The sequence below is a fragment of the Myxine glutinosa genome, chromosome 1 (assembly GCF_964187855.1).
Source record: "Myxine glutinosa chromosome 1, kmMyxGlut1.1, whole genome shotgun sequence".
Lineage (NCBI taxonomy): Eukaryota > Metazoa > Chordata > Myxini > Myxiniformes > Myxinidae > Myxine > Myxine glutinosa.
Window position 1 is genome coordinate 329,185,192 of NC_136261.1, and position 22,945 is coordinate 329,208,136.

Genomic DNA, 22,945 nt, shown 5'->3' on the forward strand with positions numbered 1-22,945 from the left:
CGGCGGCCCGACCGTGGGGATATGGTGCTCCACCCCGTGTTTGACGGCCACCGCTGAGAAGGTGGGCCGCGTGAGGGCCGGGAAACTGGCGAGGAGGCGGGTAAACTCATCCGCTGCCGGAAGCGTGCAGACTAACCTCGCCGGGACGGAACCTTTCAGCAAGCCGCTTGGCAAGCCGCTCGGTGAGCCGCTCAGCGAGCTGCTCAACGAGCCGCTCAGCGAACAAGCGAGCGAGCTGAAGGTTTTGGCCTGGACGAGACGTCTGCGCTTAACGTCGACCAACAGCCGATGCGCACATAGGAAGTCCGCGCCGAGCAGGGCCAATGGCACGCTGGCGGTGACGAACGACCATTGAAAGCGCTGCCCTCCGAACCGCAGTGAGAGGCAACGCTTCCCGAATGTGCGGATGGGTGTACCGTTGGCGGTAAGCAAAGCGGGGCCCCGGCCCGCGGCTTGCTTGTCGGACGCGGAGGCAGGGAGGACGCTTACCTGCGCTCCCGTGTCGCAAAGAAAACGGCGCCCGGACAATGTGTCCGTGATGAACAGGAGGCTGCCGGAATGGCCGACGCTTATGGCCGCAAGTGAGCGCCGGCCCGACCCGTCAAAAGAACACGGCGGGCGGCACGTTTTAGCCTTGCGACCGAACCTGGCATGGTAGTAGCACCAGGTTTGCGGCGGTGGCCCCCGCGGCGGCCGTGCCGGCGGTGGTGGGGGTGGCGGCGGCGGTAGTGGGCGGGGCGTAGCAGCGGCCACGAGGGAAGCAAGGGGCGCTGTAGTCTCCGCGCCGGGATCCACTACTGCAGCACCGTACACCGACCGCGTGTCGCAGGCCGCAAAATACTTATCGGCCTCTCCAGCCAGGGCGCGGGGTTCCGTTATTTTGGAACCGGCCAGCGCGAGGCGCACCTGTACAGGTAGCTGGCGTAGGAAAAGTGCTTGGAATAAGAAATCCGGGTGCTGGTCTCCGAGCAGTGACAGCATGAAATCCATCCGGACGGATGGTCGTGTGTCGCCGAGGGCGGGAAGGTCCAGGAGGCGGTCGGCACGTTCGGCCTCTGTGAGCCCGAACGTGGCGAGGAGGAGACGTTTGAGCGCCTCGTACTTGTGGTCGTCCGGCGGGCGCCGAAGGATGGACAGGACGCGGGCGGCAGTGCCGGGCCCAAGGGCGGCGACCACGTGGTAGTACCGGGTCTCGTCCGCCGTGATGCCCCGGAGCTGGAATTGAGCTTCGGCCTGCACAAACCAAACGTCGGCTTGCGCTTCCCAAAACTCCGGGAGTTTGATTGCGACGGCGTTGGTAGCCATGGCGCGTTCGGGAGTCAGCAACGGCTGAACCAATCGGGGTCACCAGTGTGGTGCTGTGCACACACGACTCGATTGCCAGAGAGGTAGGCCACAACGCGTGGATACAACAAGTCTTTATTAAGAGCTCGCACTTCAGCACTGGGCGGGCTCGAGCTTAGAGCCCGCATATATGTCCCGAGGCCACGCCTTGCCCCCGGGCGTGGCCGATCGGCCGAAAGGCGGGGCATGCATTTCAGTTCCCCGCCTGGACGCTCGCGCCACCCACTGGTGCGCGGAATTAGTCCCTTGTGCCCGCCACACGTTCGAAATTTCGCGGAAAGGTAGCGTGCGTGACGACGAAATTATTAGATTGTGGTGAAGATCCGGATTAGGATAGTAGAATTTTTAAAGTGATTCTTCACCATTGAGGGATTGGGTGAAAAGCAATATATAACATGATATTTTAAAATGTTATGGACGAGTTATGACTAAACATGGTGGACGCATTTTAAATGCAAATGAAAGTGTTATGGACGAGTTATGACTAAACATGGTAGACGAGTTGGTTAGGTGACATGAACAAGCCAATTAGATTTTGGTTCAGGTCTGAATCCAAATCCAGCCTAACAGTGGGGTACAAAACGTAAACTGTTCACTGTTCAGCCTGGATGATGTATGCGCTCTACCGAGTGTCTTTCTAGTTTTCTATAATTCTCAGATGTACATATATACATACACAACATGGCCAAAAGTAGGTGGACACACGGACATCACACGCGTTTGTGCTCATCGAACATCTCATTCCAGATTCATGGACATTAATATTGAGTTGGTCCCCCCTTTGCTGCTATAACAGCCTCCACTCTTCTGGGAAGGCATTCCATGAGATGTTGGAATATTGCTGCGGGGATTTGCTTCCATTCAACCACAAGAACATTCGTGAGGTTGGACACTGATGTTGGGCGATTACGACTGGTTCGAAGTCGGCATTCCAATTCATTCACCATTATTCCTCCTCCACCAAACTTTACAGTCGGCACTATGCAATCAGCAGGTAGCGTTCTCCTGGCATCCGTCAAACCCAGATTCGTCCGTCGGACTGCCAGTGCTCCAGAGTCCAATGGCGGTGGGCTTTACACCACTCCAGCCGACTCTTGGCTTTGCGCATGGTGATCTTAGGCTTGTGTGCGGCTGCTCGGCCACGGAAACCCATTCCATGAAGCTCCGGACGAACAGTTGTTGTGCCGACGTTGCTCCCAGGGGCAGTTTGTAACTCAGTAATGAGTGTTGCAACCGAGGACAGACAATTTTTACGAGCTACGCGCTTCAGCACTCTGAGGTCCCATTCTATGAGCTTGTGCGACCTACCACTTTGTGGCTGAGCTGCTGTTGCTCCTAGACGTTTCCACTTCACAATAACAGCACTGACAGTTGACTGGGGCAGCTCTAGCAGGGCAGAAATTTGACGAACTGACTTTTTGGAAAGGTGGCATCCCATGACGGCGCCACGTTGAAAGTCACTGAGCTCTTCAGTACGGCCCATTCTACTGCGAATATTTGACTATGGAGATTGCATGGCTGTGTGCTTGATTATATATACCTGTCAGCAATGGGTGTGGCTGAAATATCCGAATCCACAAATTAGAAGGGGTGTCCGCATACATTTGGTCATGTAGTGTATATACAGTCACGTGAAAAAGTAATTACAACCCATGTAAAGTTTTGACCTTTCCAACATATTTCAACATACAGCTATTTGATCTTCATTTCAACAATATCGATAGATAAAGGTGATATAATATAACAAATATCATGAAACATTTACATTTTGTAGTCCATTGTATAATTTAAATAAACATAAATGCAAATTTCGCATGTGGAAAAAGTAAGTACACCCTTGGCTCTAATAGGTGGTATTGCCCCCTTTGGCAGAAACAACCTCAAGTAGGCGTTTCTTATAACTGTCTACCAGTCTCTGACATCGACAGGGAGAAATTTTTGCCCACTCCTCCATGCAGAATTATTTCAGCTGCGCGATGTTTGAGGGGTTTCTTGCATGCACAGCTCGTTTCAAATCCTCCCACAACATCTCGATGGGATTCAGATCGGGGCTTTGGCTTGGCCATTCCAGAACCCACCATTTCTTTCTTTTCAGCCATTCCTTGGTGGATTTACTGGTATGTTTAGGGTCATTGTCATGTTGCAAGGTCCACCTTCGGTCGAGCTTCAACTTTCCGACAGATGGCCTCACATTATCCTCAAGCATCCTCTGGTACAATGAAGAATTCATAGTGGATTATATGATGGTGAGCTGCCCAGGCCCTGATGCAGCAAAGCTGCCCCAAACCATAATATTTCCACCACCATGCTTTACAGTTGGTATCAGGTTCTTGTGGTCAAATGCTGTCTTTGGTTTTCGCCAAACATGTCTCCTAGTACTGTGGCCAAATAGCTCTACCTTTGACTCATCTGTCCAGAGCACATTGTTCCAGAAGTGCTGGTCTTTGCCTGGGTGTTCATTGGCAAACTTTAGTCTTGCCCTGATGTTCTTTCAGGACAGCAAAGGTTTCCTCCTAGCACAACTCCCATGTAGATCAAATTTGTGCAGCCTCTTTCTAATGGTAGACTCGTGCACTTTGACATCAACAGTGGCAAGAGCTACCAGTTGGTCCCGTGATGACATTCTGGGATTCTTAGAGACTTCTTTCAGCATCTTGCGGTCTGCTCTCGGGCTGAACTTGCTGGGGCGGCCTGGCCTGAACAAGTTGGCAGTTATTTGGAATCTTCTTCACTTGTAGATGATCTTCCGGACAGTCGAATGATTGATTTCAAATTGTTTGGAGATCTTTTTTAAAATCCCTTCCCAGACTCGTAGGCATCTATAACCTTCTTTCTGAAGGCCTCAGAGAGCTCTTTTGATCTAGGACTGATGACGCCGCACACTTCAACAACAAAGAGCAAACCAAACTAAATGTCTGAGGTTTAAATAAGACAGGTTCCTCTGAGATACTCTCTAACAATGTTCTAATCATTTGCATCTGAGCTGGTGCACCTGATTCTAATTTTAGGTATTTGAAGTGGTGATAAATGTCAGGGTGTACTTACTTTTTCCACATGCGAAATTTGCATTTATGTTTATTTAAATTATACAATGGACTCCAAAATGTAAATGTTTCATGATGTTTGTTATATTATATCACCTTTATCGATCAATATTGTTGAAATGAAGATCAAATAGCTGTATGTTGAAATATGTTGAAAAAGTGAAAACTTTACATGGGGTGTCCTTACTTTTTCACGTGACTGTACATACACATATACATTCCCTTATTTTCCAGACGTTCTCAGATAATTCCCTTCTTTTGTACTCGTAGGGAGTACCTGGTGTTGTCCGGTGTCGGAGGATAGAATCACTCCCCAGGATAAAATCACTCTAGAGTGGTTTTATCCTCGGATGAAATCACTCCCCCTCGGATTTTAACACTCCCCCTAGGATTTTAACACTCCCCCTCGGATTTTAACACTCCCCCTTGCAGGATCAAATGACTCCCCAGGATTATAACACTCCCCCTATATATTTTGTGATTTAAACAATATTTATTGCATGCTAATGACATGCAACCATGACAAAGTTAATGAATATGAACATAAAATGATAAATGAATTGATAAACAGGGCAGAATGATGTTCTTTGTAAACGTCTCTCCCTAAAAATAAAAATACAATGTTTTTCGCATCCCTGTATTAAACTGGGTAAATCAAATAAAGAAAAGTATAAATTTAACATTGAAATAACTATATATTTTGATATTAGAGCATTCACAGTAATCATTTTGATACATTTACGATGTTTTATACTAAAAGGATATTTTCATTTCAACATATAATGTCATTTTAAGTTACGTTCTATAACTTTACTGCAGTTTTAAGAAATATTAAATTCGGGTTTTAAAATGTTACTCAAATGTTTGTATATTGGCAAAGGTGTGTTCACGTACCGATAACCAGGAAACGAGCGCTTCTGAGCAGTTCCGAGAACTGGACATAGGCGCTATATAAATGTATAGTATAATAATATTCACATATTTCACAAAATAAAGTCTAATCTAATAGATTTAAGCTATGTTAAATGGCTATGTCTTAACTCAACACTTACAATATTTATTGCTTTTCCGTACTGTAAACGTCCCAATGTTTTCGTGCTCATTCCATTCATATGTATTTCATTGACATGTTTGCACTGTACATTTGTGGAAATAAATATTGTTTAAATCATTTCGATAAGAATCCAAGAATCGAACTATGTATATTGTCAAGAGCATATATAGTGTTCCCTTGGGTGTACAAAATAAATCATCTGTCGATCCGAAGATATGTAAATATTACCCACATCACACTGAATACACTCGAAAGAGTATACAAAGGTATACATATAGATATTAAATGAAGTACACTGCATGATATTTTTTCAACCATAACAAAGTATAATAACTCTCATGTGAATATAAATGAACGGGAGTATTGATTAAATATACGGGGAAAACGGGACTCATGTCTTCTTTTGTGGTATTGAAATAATGATGGGCTCAAATATAGTACATGTATTCAACAATTGAATATTAAGATCCGACAATATGATGCACATGCTCACACGGTATACACTAAAATACATAGTAAAAGCTCTGTTGATCATTGCAACGATATCTCACATCCTGTGAGTTATATTTCCAAAGTAACTAAATATATCCTTCCATTCTTTCTGGGGGATTGACTTTATCCAAAAGGGGAGTGCTTTGATCCTGGAGGGAGTGTGTTGATCCTGACCGGGGGAGTGATTCTGTCCTCGGATAATTACACTCTAGAGTGTGCCAGTCCTCGGATTAGTTCACTCGAGTGATTTTATCCGAAGACTGAATCACTCCAGAGTGAGATTTTAGGGGAGTGAGAGAATCCTGCTACACCAGTGCTGTTCTAATCCTGTTGGCATTTTGAAGAACTAAATTTGTTTGTTTTTTTTTCTATTATTTTTATGGGGGCATAAAATGCTTCCCTACACCCACTAAGGAACGGGATCAGGGATTATTTAATATTACCTTTCACATTGCTACAAAGGCTAAGGAAATGTACAGCAGTAAAAAAAAAAAAAATAGAAACAAACGTTTTTTTTTGTTTTTTTTCAAATTTTCCAATTTTTTGCCTAAAATACTTCTCGGCAATCACTGATGAACATCTGAAAGTTTAACGAAGATTTGATTGGCCATCTCAGAAGAATGGCGACAGACAGACAGACACCTCTCATCGTATAGATAGTATGATACCAGTTAATATACACCGATAGTTTATTCCCACACTAGTGGCATCATCACTACGATATTTACCTTGGTCTGGCAACCCAAAGTCTCTAATACCAGGTTACCTTTGATGCTTCAAGGGCATTGTAGAGGCGCACATAATTGCCGATGGCACGCATAGACATTGGGGGCTTCCCAAGGGCCTGCAGACTGTGCAGATGGTGGCTTGACTTTGATGAAAACAATGGGTTCATCCACCAGAACGTCGCTTGGGATAACAGGTTTACAAAGGGCTGCAGAAAATGAACCCCAAGATCCTGCAAGTCCTCCGATGGATGCACGTGCACAGGGATCTTGAAGAACATGTATTTCTGTGGAGGATAAAACAAAAATCCAAATAAGATGGTCGATTCAGGAAATTTGAAGTGATTATCACCTCAGAAAATTCGATAACTAAATATAAATGAGCCATTTTTAGCTCACCTGGAATAAAAATTGTTCAAATGAAGTATATTAGCATTGTGTGTCCGTCCGTCAGTCAGTGAGTCAGTCAGTCAGGCTGTAAGTAAACACTGGGAACTTCTTCGAAACGATACAATTAATATTTCGATGAAACTTGATCATAACCTTCATCAACCGTGATGTTCCAAAGTTTGTTCACAGAATTAATAAAATCAGAGTCTATGAGGTGTACGGGGGGCTCAAAGTGGTTACAGGTTTTATACCCCCCCCCCCCAATCCCCCCGCCTACCCCCCCAAATAATTATGTGCTTCCTTGTCTGAAACAACACACAATTTCAATGAAACTTGACCACAACCTTCATCACCCTTGATGTACCAAAGTATGTTCACAGCACGAAGAAAATCAGGGTCTAAAGTGGTTTATTACCCCCCCCCCCCCCCCACCCCCCACCCTCAAATTGATATTTGCTTTCTTCTGTGAAGCTACACATGATTTCGATGACACTTCATCACAACCTTCATCACCCATGATGTACTCAAGTTTGTTCGCAGAATTTTTTAAAACATCAAGGGCTAAGATGGTGTAAGAGAGGATAGTGACCAATTTTTAAGTACCGAACAATCCCAATTTAAAACTATCTTTTCTGTGCCAGTCCATTTATTTGGGGTCCATTCCATTCCACGCATCAACTATTCACCGAATGAAAGACCCATTCCTTATTAGTCCTTTTGTTTTGAGTTTTGGGAGGGCCCCATACCAAATAGTATGGCAGATAGGTGAAATATTTGGGAGAACTGTGACTTTGATGATACAAGCACGAGAGTTGGCACACAGTCAGAGTATGTCTAACCACCGTTTTTTAGAGGCCATTTTTCCCCGCAAAACGGGGGTTGGCCTTTTCGGGGACCGTGGTTGTTGTTGTTTTTTTGGTCCCCTTTTTTAAGCAATGTTTTACGGCCGGATGCCCTTCCTGACGCCAACCCTTTTTGTCGCCTTTTTACGACAAGCAGGGAATTACCAGTGAACTGGTACTCAAATTTGTCCTGTGACAACAATGGCGGCCATTTTTCAAAAAAGGACAAATCTGCGATGGACCTATAGCCAAATATCTTTCTTCGGACATACTCTGACTGTGTGCCAACTCTCGTGCTTGTATCATCAAAGGCACAATTCCTGCACCTATCTGCCATACTAAAATTCTGACACCTGTTCAAGGCTATTACAACTAACGTGAAAAGCGACGATAATATAAAGCCTTGTTTCCAAAAACGTCAAGAAAACTAGGTTAGTGTAATACCTCACAAGGCACCTTCGAAAGTGAGAAGTATGAATTGCTCTTCAAGTGAGCAAAATACCTCCTTTCAAACAAATATATAAGGGCCCTGTGGCCACTCCTTGGATACAAGTTGATGGATGACCACCTGCCCCAATCAACCCTGGGTTTATCAAAGTCATTGCCCCAGAGATGGAGGAAACTCACGCGTGCTCTGATGACGTTCAGCTCTACACCCAGGAAAAGGCCATAGATGATGACGAGGAAGGTTGTGATGCAAAAGCGTAGTGTGCTGGGTTGCACACCGTGTTCGCAGAACTGGGCCAGTTTTATCCCCTTCATGGTGAGTGCAAGGAGCCAGTAGAGTAGAAGTGCTGTAGAGTGGTTGCTTACCATCAGGTATCCAACATCACATGCCATTAATCCACTTAATCACATTTCAGGTGACTCTTCTGGTTTTCATGACACTTGCTGAAAATAATGGATTAAATACCAGAGGATGCAGCTTTCTAAATTGTAATGTATCTACATTTCTGTTTCTCTGAAACTTCAATAATGAAGGTTCATGATGAATGATTTATTGAATGCACATTGAACTGGAATTCAATTACGACTTTGGCCTGCCGGTTGCATAATTACTGAGATGTGACTGTGCCACAGATGCAGTGCCCCTGCGTGTTAGTGCAGGAGATTTTGAATTTGGCCAGGGAACTGGTGGACTTGCAAAGGCTTAGCAAAGAACAGCATAGCAGGGTCAACATCTCCCAGTAACCCATGCTGAGGGATGAGACACCTGATTAACATCCCATGCGACGGATGGCACACTCATTGATGCAACACCTTGCTTGCGAAATACTTGGGTTTATATTCTGGTTGGGAATCTTACACAGACAGAACAGCTCAGAGGTGATTGCACTACATCTAATCTGTGGAGATACAGTCGTCCAAGGCATGCCAAAAAGGTGTGCAAGGAAGCATCTTATAAATAATAAATACATTCATACAGATTCTTACCATTTTACATCCAAGTTTATATTGAAACATATGTCCGTGAGCCTTGGAGCTTTGCACGTAAGACGTAAGTACCTCGTTTGTACAGCATTTTGAATGCATCCAATGAAATGGTTGGTCAATTCATTTCGCTTTTAGCTTTTGCCCCAATTTTTCTCAATTTCTGAATATTACTTCTATTATAAAAATATAATATAACCACATTTAGAGGCCATTTTTCCCCGCAAAGCGGGGGTTGGCCTTTTTCGGGGACCGTGGTTGTTGTTGTTTTTCGGTCCCCTTTTTGAAGCAATGTTTTACGGCCGGATGCCCTTCCTGCCGCCAACCCTGTTTGTCGCCTTTTACGACATACAGGGAATTACCAGTGAACTGGTACTCAATTTGCCGACCTCGGAAGGATGACAGGCTGAGTCAACTCCCCTGGCGTTAATTCAGCGATCGACCGGGATTCGAACCCAGGATCTGAGGTATCCTAAGCTGGCACCCTAGCCGCTAGCCCAACACCAGGGCCTTCTATTCTTATTGCTATTTCCAATGTGCAAAAAAAAACAAAAAAAAAAACACCTTTAGAGGCCATTTAGAGGCCAATGTGCAATAGAAACATTTTAATCGACGACCATTCATGACATTTAATTAAACTAGGGCATGCCCGTACTATATCTATATCTAAAATTATATCCCCCCCCGCCCCCTCTATTTACATGAAATGGTTTGGTCCAAAGCGAACGGCTTGCGAGTGGTGACAATCCCCCCCCTCTATTTACATGCAATGGTTTGGTCCAAAGCGAACGGCTTCCGGAGTTTGGTAAAGAAATCGCCATCGCGTGCACAATCGCGCAGGAAAGCGAATGAAACGCAAATTCGTTTTTATTAGTTGTAAAACATAGTTTAACGCCAACATAGTTTGCAAACGTGAAATAAATGAATACGCTCTCAAATGTGCCATCCGAGGCAGAGTGTGCCCGCCACGTTCGGCACACGCGATCGTTCGCTGCTCTCTGATTGGTTGAATCGTTTTTTGGACATAGCTCGGTAAGTAATTGTCCGATTAATATGAAACCTTGAAAAGGCACATCCTCGGGTCCCCAGCAATATACCTGGCAAGTTAAAAGTATATCGGACCCGTGGTTGTCGAGAAACAGCGGTCACAGACAAACGTACAGACGTACAGACAGACAGACAGAGATTACTGGAATTATAGATAGATGTGTTGCAAGCTTCTTGTTCTTCCGCATGATTTCCCTTCATCCTGTCTGTTGGGTAAATTTCCCTTCTTTAAGCTAGATTAATCAAATAAATGATCAGTGCTAACAATTACATGTTTATTATTGTAAAGTAACAGTCTTTGTTAATGCGCACGAAACAAACTGCTTCAGTAAATAATTAATACGAAGTGTTATTTTACAGTATCAGTCAATACTTTGTGCATCCACCATTTGTCATCACTCTTTTGCCCATATTTCCTGTGTACGACTGAAGTACTCAAACACCAATATTGGGCCAATGGGCTCCTCTTGTTCTTCTATGTTTACAGGTAAGCCCATATGCCTTCGATGGGACTCATGGCCAAACTCTGGGGAGGCCATTCTAACACTTGGAGAACACCAGCTGTAACCTTATTCTCCAAATACTATTTTACTACATTGGAAGTGTGTTTTGGATCATCTTGTGGGAAAAAGAATTATCCTTCTGGGTAATTCTGCTGGTAGAATCTGGAGGTTGAACAGCCTCCACTCTTCTGGGAAGGCTTTCCAATAGATGTCGGAACATTGCTGTGGGGATTTGCTTCCATTCAGCCACAAGAGCATTCGTGAGGTCGGGCACTGATGTTGAGTGTTAACACTTGGCAAGTGGTAAAGCATGTGGTGAGGTGGAAAGAACTGGGAAGTGGCCGTGTGCTGTGTGCAGGAAGGGTGTCAGAGTGAATTCCATTCAATGTACAATGTGCGCTGAGTGGGTTCATCAAAAATGTAGCAGTTTGAGAGGGTCATTAACCAGTGTGGCAGCTACATTCAAGTGTAAGGTGTGCACAGAGAGAGCTGCAGATGGAGGAAATGTTGAGTTGGATCTTGGAGACGGCGTGAAGCTGGAAGGTGTGAAAACATTTTGTTACCTAGGAGACATGCTGAATGGAGAAGGTGGATCAGACTCGGCAACGGTTGCTAGAGTGAGATGTGCATGGAAGAAGTTTCGGGAACTGAGTGGCGTGCTGACGAGGAGGGGAGTGTCGTTGAAGCTGAAGGGAAAGGTGTATGCTGCATGTGTGAGAAGTGTTATGATTTATGGGAGCGAGACATGGGTAATGAACGTAGAGCAGCAACGAAGGCTGGAAAGGGTGGAAATGCGAATGGTTCGGTAGATGTGTGGAGTATCGTTGAGAGAGAGGAAGACAAATGATGAATTGCGAAAAATGATGGGAATAGAGCCTGTGATGGATGCTGTGAAGAGAAACAGTTTGAGATGGTTTGGTCATGTGTTGAGGAAGGATGAAAGTGACTGGTTGAGAAGAGTGATGGAAATGAATGTTGAAGGAAGTAGAGGATGGGGAAGACCGAGAAAGACTTGGCTAAAGATGGTTGAAGAAGAAATGCGGGCAAGGGGGTTAACAAGGGGAGATGCAGAAAATAGGGCAAAATGGAGAAGATTGTCATGAGGACCGCAAGGCTAACCCCCGCTCTTGCAGGGAAAATGGCCTTAAAATGCCTGTTGTTTGTTTGTTGCACTGATGTTGGGTGATTAGGCCTGGCTCGCAGTCGGTGTTCCAATTCATCCCAAAGGTGTTCGATGGGGTTGAGGTCAGGGCTCTGTGCAGGCCAGTCAAGTTCTTCCACACCGATCTCGACAAAGCAATTTATGCTCGAGCAAGCAATTTCGATATGGACCTCGCTTTGTGCATGGGGGCATTGCCATGCTGCAACAGGAAAGGGTCTTCTCCAAACTGTTGCCACAACGTTGGCAGCACACAATCATCTAGAATGTCATTGTATGCTGTAGCATTAATATTTCCCTTCACTCGAACTAAGGGGCCGAGCCCGAAGCATGAAAAACAGCCCCATTCCTCCTCCACCAAACTTTACAGATGGCACTATGCATTTGGGCAGGTAGCATTCTGCTGGCATCCGCCAAACCCAGATTCGTCTGTCGGACTGCGAGATGGTGAAGCGTGATTCATCACTCCAGAGAACACGTTTCCACTGCTCCAGAGTCCAATGGCGGCGAGCTTTACACCACTCCAGCCGACGCTTTGCATTGTGCATGGTGATCTTAGGCTTGTGTGTGATTGCCCGGCCATGGAAACCCATTCCCTGAAGCTCCCGACGAACAGTTGTTGTGCCGACATTGCTTCCAGGGGCAGTTTGGAACTTGGTAGTGAGTGTTGCAACCGAGGACAGAAGGTTTTTATGCGCTACGCGCATCAGCACTCGGCGGTCCCGTTCTGTGAGCTTGTGTGGCCTACCACTTTGCAGCTGAGCTGCTGTTGCTCCTAGACGTTTCCACTTCACAATAACAGCACTTGCAGTTGACCAGGGCAGCTCTAGTAGGGCAGAAATTTGATGAACTGACTTGTTGGAAAGGTGGCATCCTATGACGGTGCCACGTTGAAAGTCACTGAGCTCTTCAGTACGGCCCATTCCACTGCCAATGTTTGTCTATGGAGATTGCATAGCTGTGCGCTTGATTATATATACCTGACAGCAATAGGTGTGACTGAAACAGCCGAATCCACTAATTAGAAGGGGTGTCCGCATACTTTTGGTTATGTAGTGTATGTATATATACATGCATACACACATATACATATATATAAAATGACGTAACCTGAGTTGTGAAGAAACATCGACTGTAAATATCATGTATAACAAACTCAACTCACCAAACAACAGCTTGGGAAAGTTTGATGTCTCAATGTTGTGGTAGTACACAATGGAGGTGATGGCTGCAACAAACCCCATGATGGCTGGGATGTAAAGATGCAGGTGTCTTGTTTGCAGGAACCTCGTACATAATTGAGTGGAAACAACATGTGATTAAAAATTACCTATCCAATTGAGGAAGGATACCACTTTATTTATAAAGTTATTTTACCACCACTTTATAAAGCTAGATAACAGAAATGTGTTGTGTTGTGGTGTGCAGGTTTGCATGTGAGCAAAAAACCACGTGGGATAATTCAAGATAACTGCACCTCCTTTTCTTTCCGACGGGATCGTAAGGGAAACGCTTGACAGATTGATATTATGCGATTTCATCAGAAGCAATCCATTTCCCTGCCTGCAATTTTCTCTGAGCCACATCCATTCCACACATATGAGACCACAGACATAATGATTACACTCAGGGAAGAGGGCTGGAGAGAGGGTGGGGGCGTGGGGCATAAAGCATATGGTGTTGCTCACTCCTATTAAAGTCTGACATTGTATCCAGGCATTGTAGCACTGCAGTGAGGTTATGAAAACTTTGTGTTGGAGAATTAGGCATTACTTTGCTAGAATTGTCATGGTCAGATTTGCTTCTCATGGAATTTGCGACATGATGTTTCCTATAATTAGAAAACTGCATTCCCATAATTCACTGTGGCCCTGGGCCCCACTCACCCATGTGGAATTTCTAGGTGCTATTTCATTTCGTTCCTGGAGATTAATGGCATTTCCTATTAGTAGGTCCAAGATTCCGATGTACTTTTTGCTTACTGCAGACAGATAGTCTCACTGATAGACAGATAGTCTTTCTCACAGTCATTGTCTTTCATCCGAAAATTCTCTCTTTCATCACATCCTAATGGGTCCTAGATAGACATCCTTCATCCCATTTCTTCTTTCCCTTCCTACATGGAAACTGCATCGTCAAAGGATTATTTGCATCTATGGATCTCCATTGTCTGTGCTCATCCTTTGTGCTTGTTCATTAAGCTGCCGCTCCCTGTTGCTCAGCTGCACCATGAGCCTTCACCTTTGGATATACGAGTAATATATAATGCATGGAGCAGTCTTGGAGCATGTGACACAAGAAGTTGGGGCGGGGAGGTAGATTTGATTGAGATGTTTAAAATATTGAAAGGTGTCGGCGAAATAAGTGCAGAAACATTTTTCATCCAAATGGACAGCGACAGGACCAGGTGGGATAGCTTGAGAATGAAAAAGAGGAGAGTTGCGACGACAGTAAGGCAGGGAGGAGTCTTTCACTCAGAGTAATTAATGCATGGAATGGCTTCCCTGGAACAGTGTTGGTAGCTAAAAAGGTGGAAGCGTCTCAACTGCAGTTGGAAAGGTACCTGGTTGAAAAGCAATGGACATAGAGGGGTCATGGATATTGGCAGAAATGAGCGGATATAATGGCCCGGATGCTCTCCTCCTGCAGCAGACTTCCTTGCATAAACAAGCTCTATGTCGGATAAAGATGCTTTCACTCTGAGATCCAGTACAGTAAAGCCGTGACTATACTAGTCAAGGAACAACTAGTCAAAAAACTGTCTTAGGCAGACAGTGTGGAAAGGTAAAAATAATTACTCCCCATATAGAAAAGTGTGACAAACATGAACTTACTACAAGCCACCACTGGCAGCTACTGTACCTGTGATTTCACAATCACTTATGGTTGAGCCTCCATACGACTATGGAGCAACTTTAATTTTGTCTTCCCTCATTCTGGGAGGGGAAACATTGTTTTTCCTTTTTCCTTCTTTCTTTTTCGAAAAAATTACAATCTCACGCGATTCCTTCATTTCTGAGTCAATCCTCTTCAGATTTGGAACCGATGTAGCTTGGCTCAATACACCCGGGTGCCTTTATAAAAACTTAGGGCCCCAGCTTGGATTTTTATGGGGTAAAAAGGTGGAACCCTAAGAATCTCCCAGTTTTTCCTTCCCATTCCCTTGTATTTGAGACGACTGCGATGGAATTTGGTACAAAGGTGCTTACACACAGCTTCTGGAGGAATACGTAGGAAATATTTGGATTAAAGTGTTTTATCGGGCATATACTGGGGTCAAAGTTCAAATTGGTTGTAAAATGAAAGTTATTGCTGGCCATGCAGCCTCTGCATTTGAAACAATCCAGACAAGACTTGGCACAAAAAGTACCTTGCCACAGGCCCTACAAACTGAAGCAGGTAGACATTTGCGTGGTGTTTTTTCTCGATTCCATAGGGGGTCAAATGTCAAATTAAGAGGCAAAATTAAGGGTTCTGTCTGCAGAGCCTTTATACTCAAATCAAATCAGACACGACTAGGCACAAAAATACATTGCGACAGGTGCTACATACATGATCTGGTCTCGGAATTTATTCATTTGGCAAAGGTTTGTGTGTTGTGTAGATGTCTTTTTGAAAACTCAGTCATGCTGATCTATTTATGGACTGATCTGACCTTTTGATTTATATTTACTCATTAGCAAATAGATTATATGGTCACGTGTCTTATGTGGCCAAAACACTCGGCATTCAGGTTTGCATCGACCAAAAGTTTACAAAGTTCAATTACCTTGATTAGTTGGCCACCTGTTTTATGTGGCCACACTCAGAAATACCGTTTGCATTGACCAACATTTTGTAATTTTTTTCCAGCTCCGATTTAAGGATTTCAAGAGGGAAGTTTCGATATTACATGTGTCAAAGGTCAAATCTATCATCATTACAATGAGAATTTAGGGTTGCTAGAAAACACATTTTGCACCCTTTTATTTTGTATAGATTTATTGTCACTTGCGAATGTCTGCAATTCGAGTTTTTAATCTTTATCTTGTGAATGCATATGTTCATTATACGGGTATAACAGGCAGAAATATAATTTAGCCAGAAAAATAGAAACAAATTTTTTTTTTGCAGAAAACTATCATTTAGCCAGAATTATTTTTTTATCACACAGCTAGACACGTAATCCCCCACTTACATCCCCTAAGGCCTAAGCCAAGATTCTTCGGTAGATCTGATAATGTTGTCGTGAATTTGATATAGTTTGATATCAAGAGGACTTGGCAGAAAGAATATTGCATCAACGCTCATTCAATTACTACCTCAAGTGCTCATATTGACCACACTACCCAAGGTGCATTGGATCCCTAAAACAACGATCACACTGTACCTCATTGCCCAGAAGTGACGACAGTGAGAAGTGTGGATAGCCCTTAATATAAAAGCACAAGGCATCACAAAATGAAAAGTCCATCTACGTCCACTTTGTACTCAAACTAAACTTGAAGAAAACTAGAGCAATGCGACTGTGTCGCCAATATGCTTCTGCATGGTCCCACAACGGGTAGATGCCATCGTTCACTGTCCTAAAAAGAAACAAGTTTGATTTAAATCCCTTCAGTTGTTTTCAAGTATCACATTTTCACCAGCCATGACAGGTTTCACATCGATCGGTGAAGTGGTTTCAGAGTAAGGGATTTTTTTAAATATCGGCTTTCAAGCTAATATGGCTGCCACACCACATGAGGGATGACCTTGAAAATGTACACTCTGCATATATATGAGTATGGGATCACGTTTGTGAAGTTTCGTGTTGATAGGATAAGGTTCGATTTTCTATACAAGATGGCTGCCAAACCACGTGACCTATGACATCATCATTTTCAAACTATACGCAACAATGGTGTTACATGATATTTGTAAAATTTCGTATTGATAGGGTAAGTGATTTCAGAGATATAATTATTTAATATGTTCCTTCAATCAAATATGTCTGCCACACCATGTTACCAATGATGTTTTCGTGATCATCTTTTAATTGCCATGTCTAGTCAATGACACATGTAAAGTTTTGAGTTAACCAATTTGGTGGTTTGTGGAAGATGGTTTTTTAAAAGGTTTTAGGTTAAATCCAATATGGCTGCCAAACCATGTGACCCATTATGTCATAAATTTAATATTTCATAACAAATGGGTCATGTGCATGCAATTTCAGGTTTTAGGACAAGGGATTCAATTAAAACATGTTTGGCTGATATACCACTTCACCTATCATATCATCATTATCATGCTTTTGTTCCCCATTGGGAGTACTTGACAATAATAATAATAATAATGCATTTATTTGATATAGCGCTTTTCAGGAAGCCCAAAGACGCTTAACGTCGTTAAAGACGTTAAAGACGTTAACGACAATGTGCCAAGTTTAAAATTGTTCCATTGAGCGGTTTCCGAAAAATATATTTTTAATTATTTGTGTTTAATGCAAGATGGCTGCCATCTTGGCCTATGACCTATGACGTCACAATTATCATAAAAACATTCTTCATAGGTGTCACTCCTACCCTGAAAGTTTTGTCTCAATCGGACATGTGGTTGCCGAGAAAAACGAGGTTTAGCCCGTACGGACAGACGGATGGACGGACGACGAAAGGACAACCCGAAAACATAATGTCTCCGGTCACCTTCTGGGGCGGAGGTATAAAAAAAAAAAGAAGTAAATTTTATCAATTATTATTCTCCATATTCTTATAATAAAGGTTTGTTGAAAATTTGATGACAAAAGCTCAAATGGTTTAAAAAAAAGTAATGGCCTGTGGCAGACACATAGAAGCGATAATAGTAAATACGTAAAGAGACACGGAAAGCGATAAAAAAAATGCAGCCGTCTAACAGCAGAGAACGGGGTGATAAGGGCTATTTATAGTTATTATGATGTTGCCCGATAACATTTTCACCCAAATATGAATTACCTTTCAACATGATCTCATAATAAAAGTTTGTTGAAAATTTGATGACAAAATATCATGGTTAAAAAAAGTTATGACTGGCACACGCGTACACACACACACACTGAGACCTGGGAGGGCTCGTTTCCACCTTCTGAAACCTGCATTTGGAAATAACCGGCACGCACACGCACACACACACACACACACACACACACACACACACACACACACACACACACACACACACACACACACACACACACACACACACACACACACACACACACACACACTTTTCTCAGGATGCAACATATTTTTTTAATAGGAGCGTATAATAGTGCAACACTTACAATAACTAAACTCTGAAGATGTAAACTTCAGACCTATTTTTCTCAGTGTAGTATCATTGCATACACATTGATGATTATATACATGAAGAGTTATAGTCCACTTTGAGTTAGTGTCCCTATAACCACATTCTCCATGACAATGAATGGTAAAAACAATATGTAGTAAGTGTAGGATATAATATAAAGTTGTTATGTGACAGAGACATTAGGGATAGTGCGAACAATACCACCCACAGTAACATTGTCATGTAAAGGAGGTTTTGTCATGCAGAGCAGCACCTGTCAGACACCATGCCCTCAGCGATCTCACACAGGTGCACAAAGAGCAGCAGGAAGGTGAGCAGCCAGCGCAGATTGTGCCCAGGAAAATGCAACCACGTGCTGTGATGAATCTGTACCTTGGAACTCTGGCTACCCCAACCTGTTGAAGCGTTGCCACAAAATAAAATAAATGATAAATAAACTAAACAATAAAAAAAAATCACAAAAATATGAATACAAACCCCATTAATCAAATCCCTCCATTAAGAAGACATTTGAGACAAAAATAAACAATAAAATGGTCTCGTTTAACCATTATATCAACATAGGTTTCTGGTCTCAGATTCTTCTTTCCATCAACCATGAATATGTCCTGATATCAATGTTATGCAAGGTAATCATCAAAATGACATTAGGTGTCAGGATCTGCTTATTATAGGCACAAGATGGCCATCCATCCTTGGGAAGTGTCTTAACAAGAGGCAGATGATTGATGTCTGAAAAGATGCAGAAAAAATATCACAGGTGCTGAGTCTTACCTGCTGGAAAAGTAAACTAGTTGGAGGTAAATTTATTTTTTGATCTTCATCTTCATGCTAAGCCTTAACCTTAATGGTTAAAGTGTCTGGTTTAAAATCTTAAATTCTCAAGTTCAGGCCCATGTTCTTTCTGTTAGTTAACACCAGGTGTGTTGACTCAGCTTGTCATCCTTTCGAGGTCAGAAACATAAAGTACCAGCTCTGGGAAATGAGCCATTTGAGTATCCTACGTCAAAGTGGCAACCGGTCAATGTGCCCCTTAGCCAATGAAACTTGGCCCAGCTATAAACTGTCATCCCGGTGTTTTGCAGGCATGGCGAGGCATCAATGTGTGACACAGGTCGAAAATCCCATAGAAACCAGTTAGGTCATTTATATGCGTCTCCAATAGAAATCATGGTTTCTATTGATTTCTGCAGGAACCAGGAGAGTTACCAGTAGAAACAACTAAATTCGGTTTAAACCAATAGAAACCATTCGATGCAACTGGTCTGAAACCCATAGAAACATTAATTATATTTTGTTACAAACAAATGCAAAACACATGGTTCCATGTATAATTGAGTTATAGCCATGTTCTTTATAACAGGGTTTCCCTGTGGGGTCTTTGTTTTATATGTGAATGCAAGTTATTTGCCATCCAGGAGTCAGATATCTCAGATGGCAGAACACCTGGTTTGGTTCACCAGAGGACCTGGGTTCAATTTCCAGGCTGAGCATGTAATTTTCCCCACAAGTGTCAGTCAACTGGTTATTTTCAATCCTGTTCATTTATATATTGGTCTCCTACTGGTCCCATTGGCCTACTGGTTTTTTATTGGTATTTTCTACTGGTCCAGTATTTCACTTTCCTTATTGACACTAGTAGATCCTACTGGTCTAATTTCCTAAGGGATTTTTATGGGATTTGTCCTATTGTTTTTCTAGGGGATTGTTCGCCTGGGGAGGCATCTATCGGAAAGGATGTAAACCCAGTGCCAGCACTGGGGGCTACTGCAAGTTATTGCTGGCACCATGAACAAATTTTAAATTCCTTCCTTGGAAGGCAATCAGAGTTCGAAAGAAAAATAATCTACTGACTACTTCGGCAGCCCCAAGGTCCTGCCAAAACTATTACAATTTGATGATGATAATGCTAAAAGAGCCAAGCTGGTTGTGAATTGATAATTCTACACACGATACTTTCTTCACTTATTGTTGGAATATTAACATTCCTTCTGTGCGATGGGGAATTTAAAAATGAAACAAATCTCTTGCATCCAATTATTCTCTTTTGTGTCTGCAATTTGTCGCATTTTCAGACGTACTCGAGTAATCATATTCAAGTCGTTCCCATAATCATTATATTGGAGTCAACTAGAGGACACATCTCTAACAGGGTTTCCTGATGCCCTGTATCTTGAATTTTATAACATTCATCCACAGCAGCAAGAAAATTACATTTTTCCTATTGAAATGCAAATTGTGACCATGTGGTACATGGAATATGGAATGAAGTTTGTCATTGTCGAGACTAAAATTACTTTTGTTGCCATGTATATCATATGAATAATTACTTTCCAGCAATTCTCTGCTCTGGAGACAAAATCAACTTGGAGGTGACATCAGCAGCTAAGTCAAATATTTAAACCCAGAACACTGTTGAAAAATTGTACTCTGGGGTGATACAGTTAAATACGTCCCAATGATATAAGAAGCCTATTTGATTGAAATGTATAGGGTCTGTGCTATTTTCACAAGGGGGAACAAAAATCGATCATAATTCACAACAAATAACCTCGAATAAACAAAAGAAACTCACGGCCCTCATGTGTTTGCACGTTGTGAATGGACACTACAATTTTCCTCCTGTCTGGTGTATGCTTTGGGGTCATTCAAAAAGTTATTAGAAGGGACGGCCAGCTTAACGTCCACCAATGCCGACAGATGGGATGGCCAGCTTAACGTCCATGTGAAGGATGGCGCACACACTGATGAATCACCCCACCTGTTAAACACCAGGATAACAGTTTATAGCTGCGTCGGGATTCAAACCCAGGCTGGACTGCTTGAAGGCGATTGTGCGACATCTAGGGTATCCTTCCAATCCATCACACTCGCTGAGGCATCTAACTCTCACCACGTTTACCTTTGTGTCCAGTCCCTTGGAGCGCCAGCACCTTTGCTTTTATCCCCTCAAACACATGTCTAAATCATACGTCACACGTCATACGTCATGGCTATTACACGTGATCCTGGATGTCGCTAATTGGGCTCGTACGGCACTGCGAGACATCTGGATCTGATCAACGCGTGAGAAATAAACGCCCAACAGTTACACCCCTCTATCCCTTGGGCCAATGGGTGATCTCCATGTTACTGAGTGCATATTAAACCTCATAATTAGACTACGGATTTTTATGTTAAGAAAATAGGCCTTTTATGTTTTGAAAAGCGGATTTTTTTTTTAATGTGAAAAAATCCCGAAATATTTTTTTCCCCGTTTTATTCATTTTTTATTATTACCAAGTTTTTCAGAAATCAGTAAAAAAAAAAGAACAAAAAATGGTAAGCTTTTTCCTGCACAACATTAAGCACTCTGGGCTAGTAAACAGGTAAAAAATGACGTTCAGGTACCTTTATTGCAACCGCATTGTTTGATAAGTAGAGGACTAGAAGAAATTGACAAGACCCTTTTAGGAACGGTTAAAGTAGGTGTTTGAAATCATTATCTTGGTAATGTTCTCCTTGGTGAGGCGGTGTCGGTGGTCGGTGAGGACGTTTCTGTAGACAGAGAAGGACCTTTCCACGTCGACGCTGACGATGGGGCAGTACCTCAAGAGGGGGATGTCGGCAAGCTTGACTCCAGCCGGCACACCAACCTCAGATCCGTGCTGATCTCCATCCAGGATCAAAGCCACTGTCCTCAGCACACCAATGTCGGGATTGCGCTGCAGCACCGCCTTGAACTTGGTGAGCAGGATCTCCTTACGGCAGCCTCGGATCTTTTCGAGTTCCTCCTTGGCCTGATCAAGGAGCTGGAAGGCCTTGGCCAGCTCCATGCCGGCCTCCTCCAGCTGCTTAAGGATCTTCGGGATGAATGACACATGGGCATTTAAGAAGACCAAACTGAGCTTGATGTCCGCCTTTCCGAACAGGTCCTTGGCACTCCGGATTGCCATCGCGTCGTCATCGTTCAGCTGGTCCACAATGTCCTTGACGGCCTCGAAGTGCTCGGCGTAAAACACCGCGGCGTCGATCCACGTCCCCCACCGAGTCAGAATGGGCTCCAGGGGGAGAGAAAGATTGGGCTGCTGCTCCTTCCAAAGGACAACACGCGACGGGGCTTTGACGAACACCTTCTTCATCGTGGCAATCAGGTCGTTGACGTCCTTGAACATTTCTCGGACTGTCTCGCAGACACGGTGGAGCGCGTGGGCAACGCAAGTCACATGCAGCAAGTCCGGGAAGAGTTCCTTCAGGGCATGGCCGGCCTTGATCATATAGGCCGCGGCGTCGCTGACGAGGACCTTGAGGCACTCCGGCTTGAAATCAGGCCAAAGATAGCGCAGCGTGTCATTGACTGCGCGCACGATCTCCCCGGAGTTGGTCTTCTCCAGAAACATGCACTGGACGAGGTGGGGACGAAAGTACCCCTCCTTGGACAAGCGTCCCGCGATGATGTTGGCCACATATCGACCTGCCGAATCGGTCGTCTCGTCGACGGACAGCCAGATGGGCTGCTGTCCGAGGTCGGCACGGATCCCCGCCAAGGCCTCGTCGTAGCACTTGTCGAGGTAGTGCTTTCGAATCCAGCTTTCATCGGGGATCTGGAGAGTGATGTGCTTCTCCAGG

General features: G+C 43.6%; 1 protein-coding gene across 2 annotated transcripts in view; it reads right to left on the reverse strand.

Moving 5' to 3' along the window:
* Positions 1 to 22,945, reverse strand: part of LOC137411924 (ATP-binding cassette sub-family C member 8-like) — a 242,092-nt gene that overhangs the window by 201,367 nt on the left and 17,780 nt on the right. For both annotated transcript variants that reach the window (XM_068097203.2, XM_068097207.2), the window contains exons 3-6: positions 18,591 to 18,732; positions 13,197 to 13,318; positions 8,519 to 8,685; positions 6,701 to 6,946 (exon numbers count right to left, since the gene is read on the reverse strand). In XM_068097203.2, the coding sequence (XP_067953304.2) occupies positions 6,701 to 6,946; positions 8,519 to 8,685; positions 13,197 to 13,318; positions 18,591 to 18,732 (677 nt within the window). The remainder of the gene's footprint in view (positions 1 to 6,700; positions 6,947 to 8,518; positions 8,686 to 13,196; positions 13,319 to 18,590; positions 18,733 to 22,945) is intronic.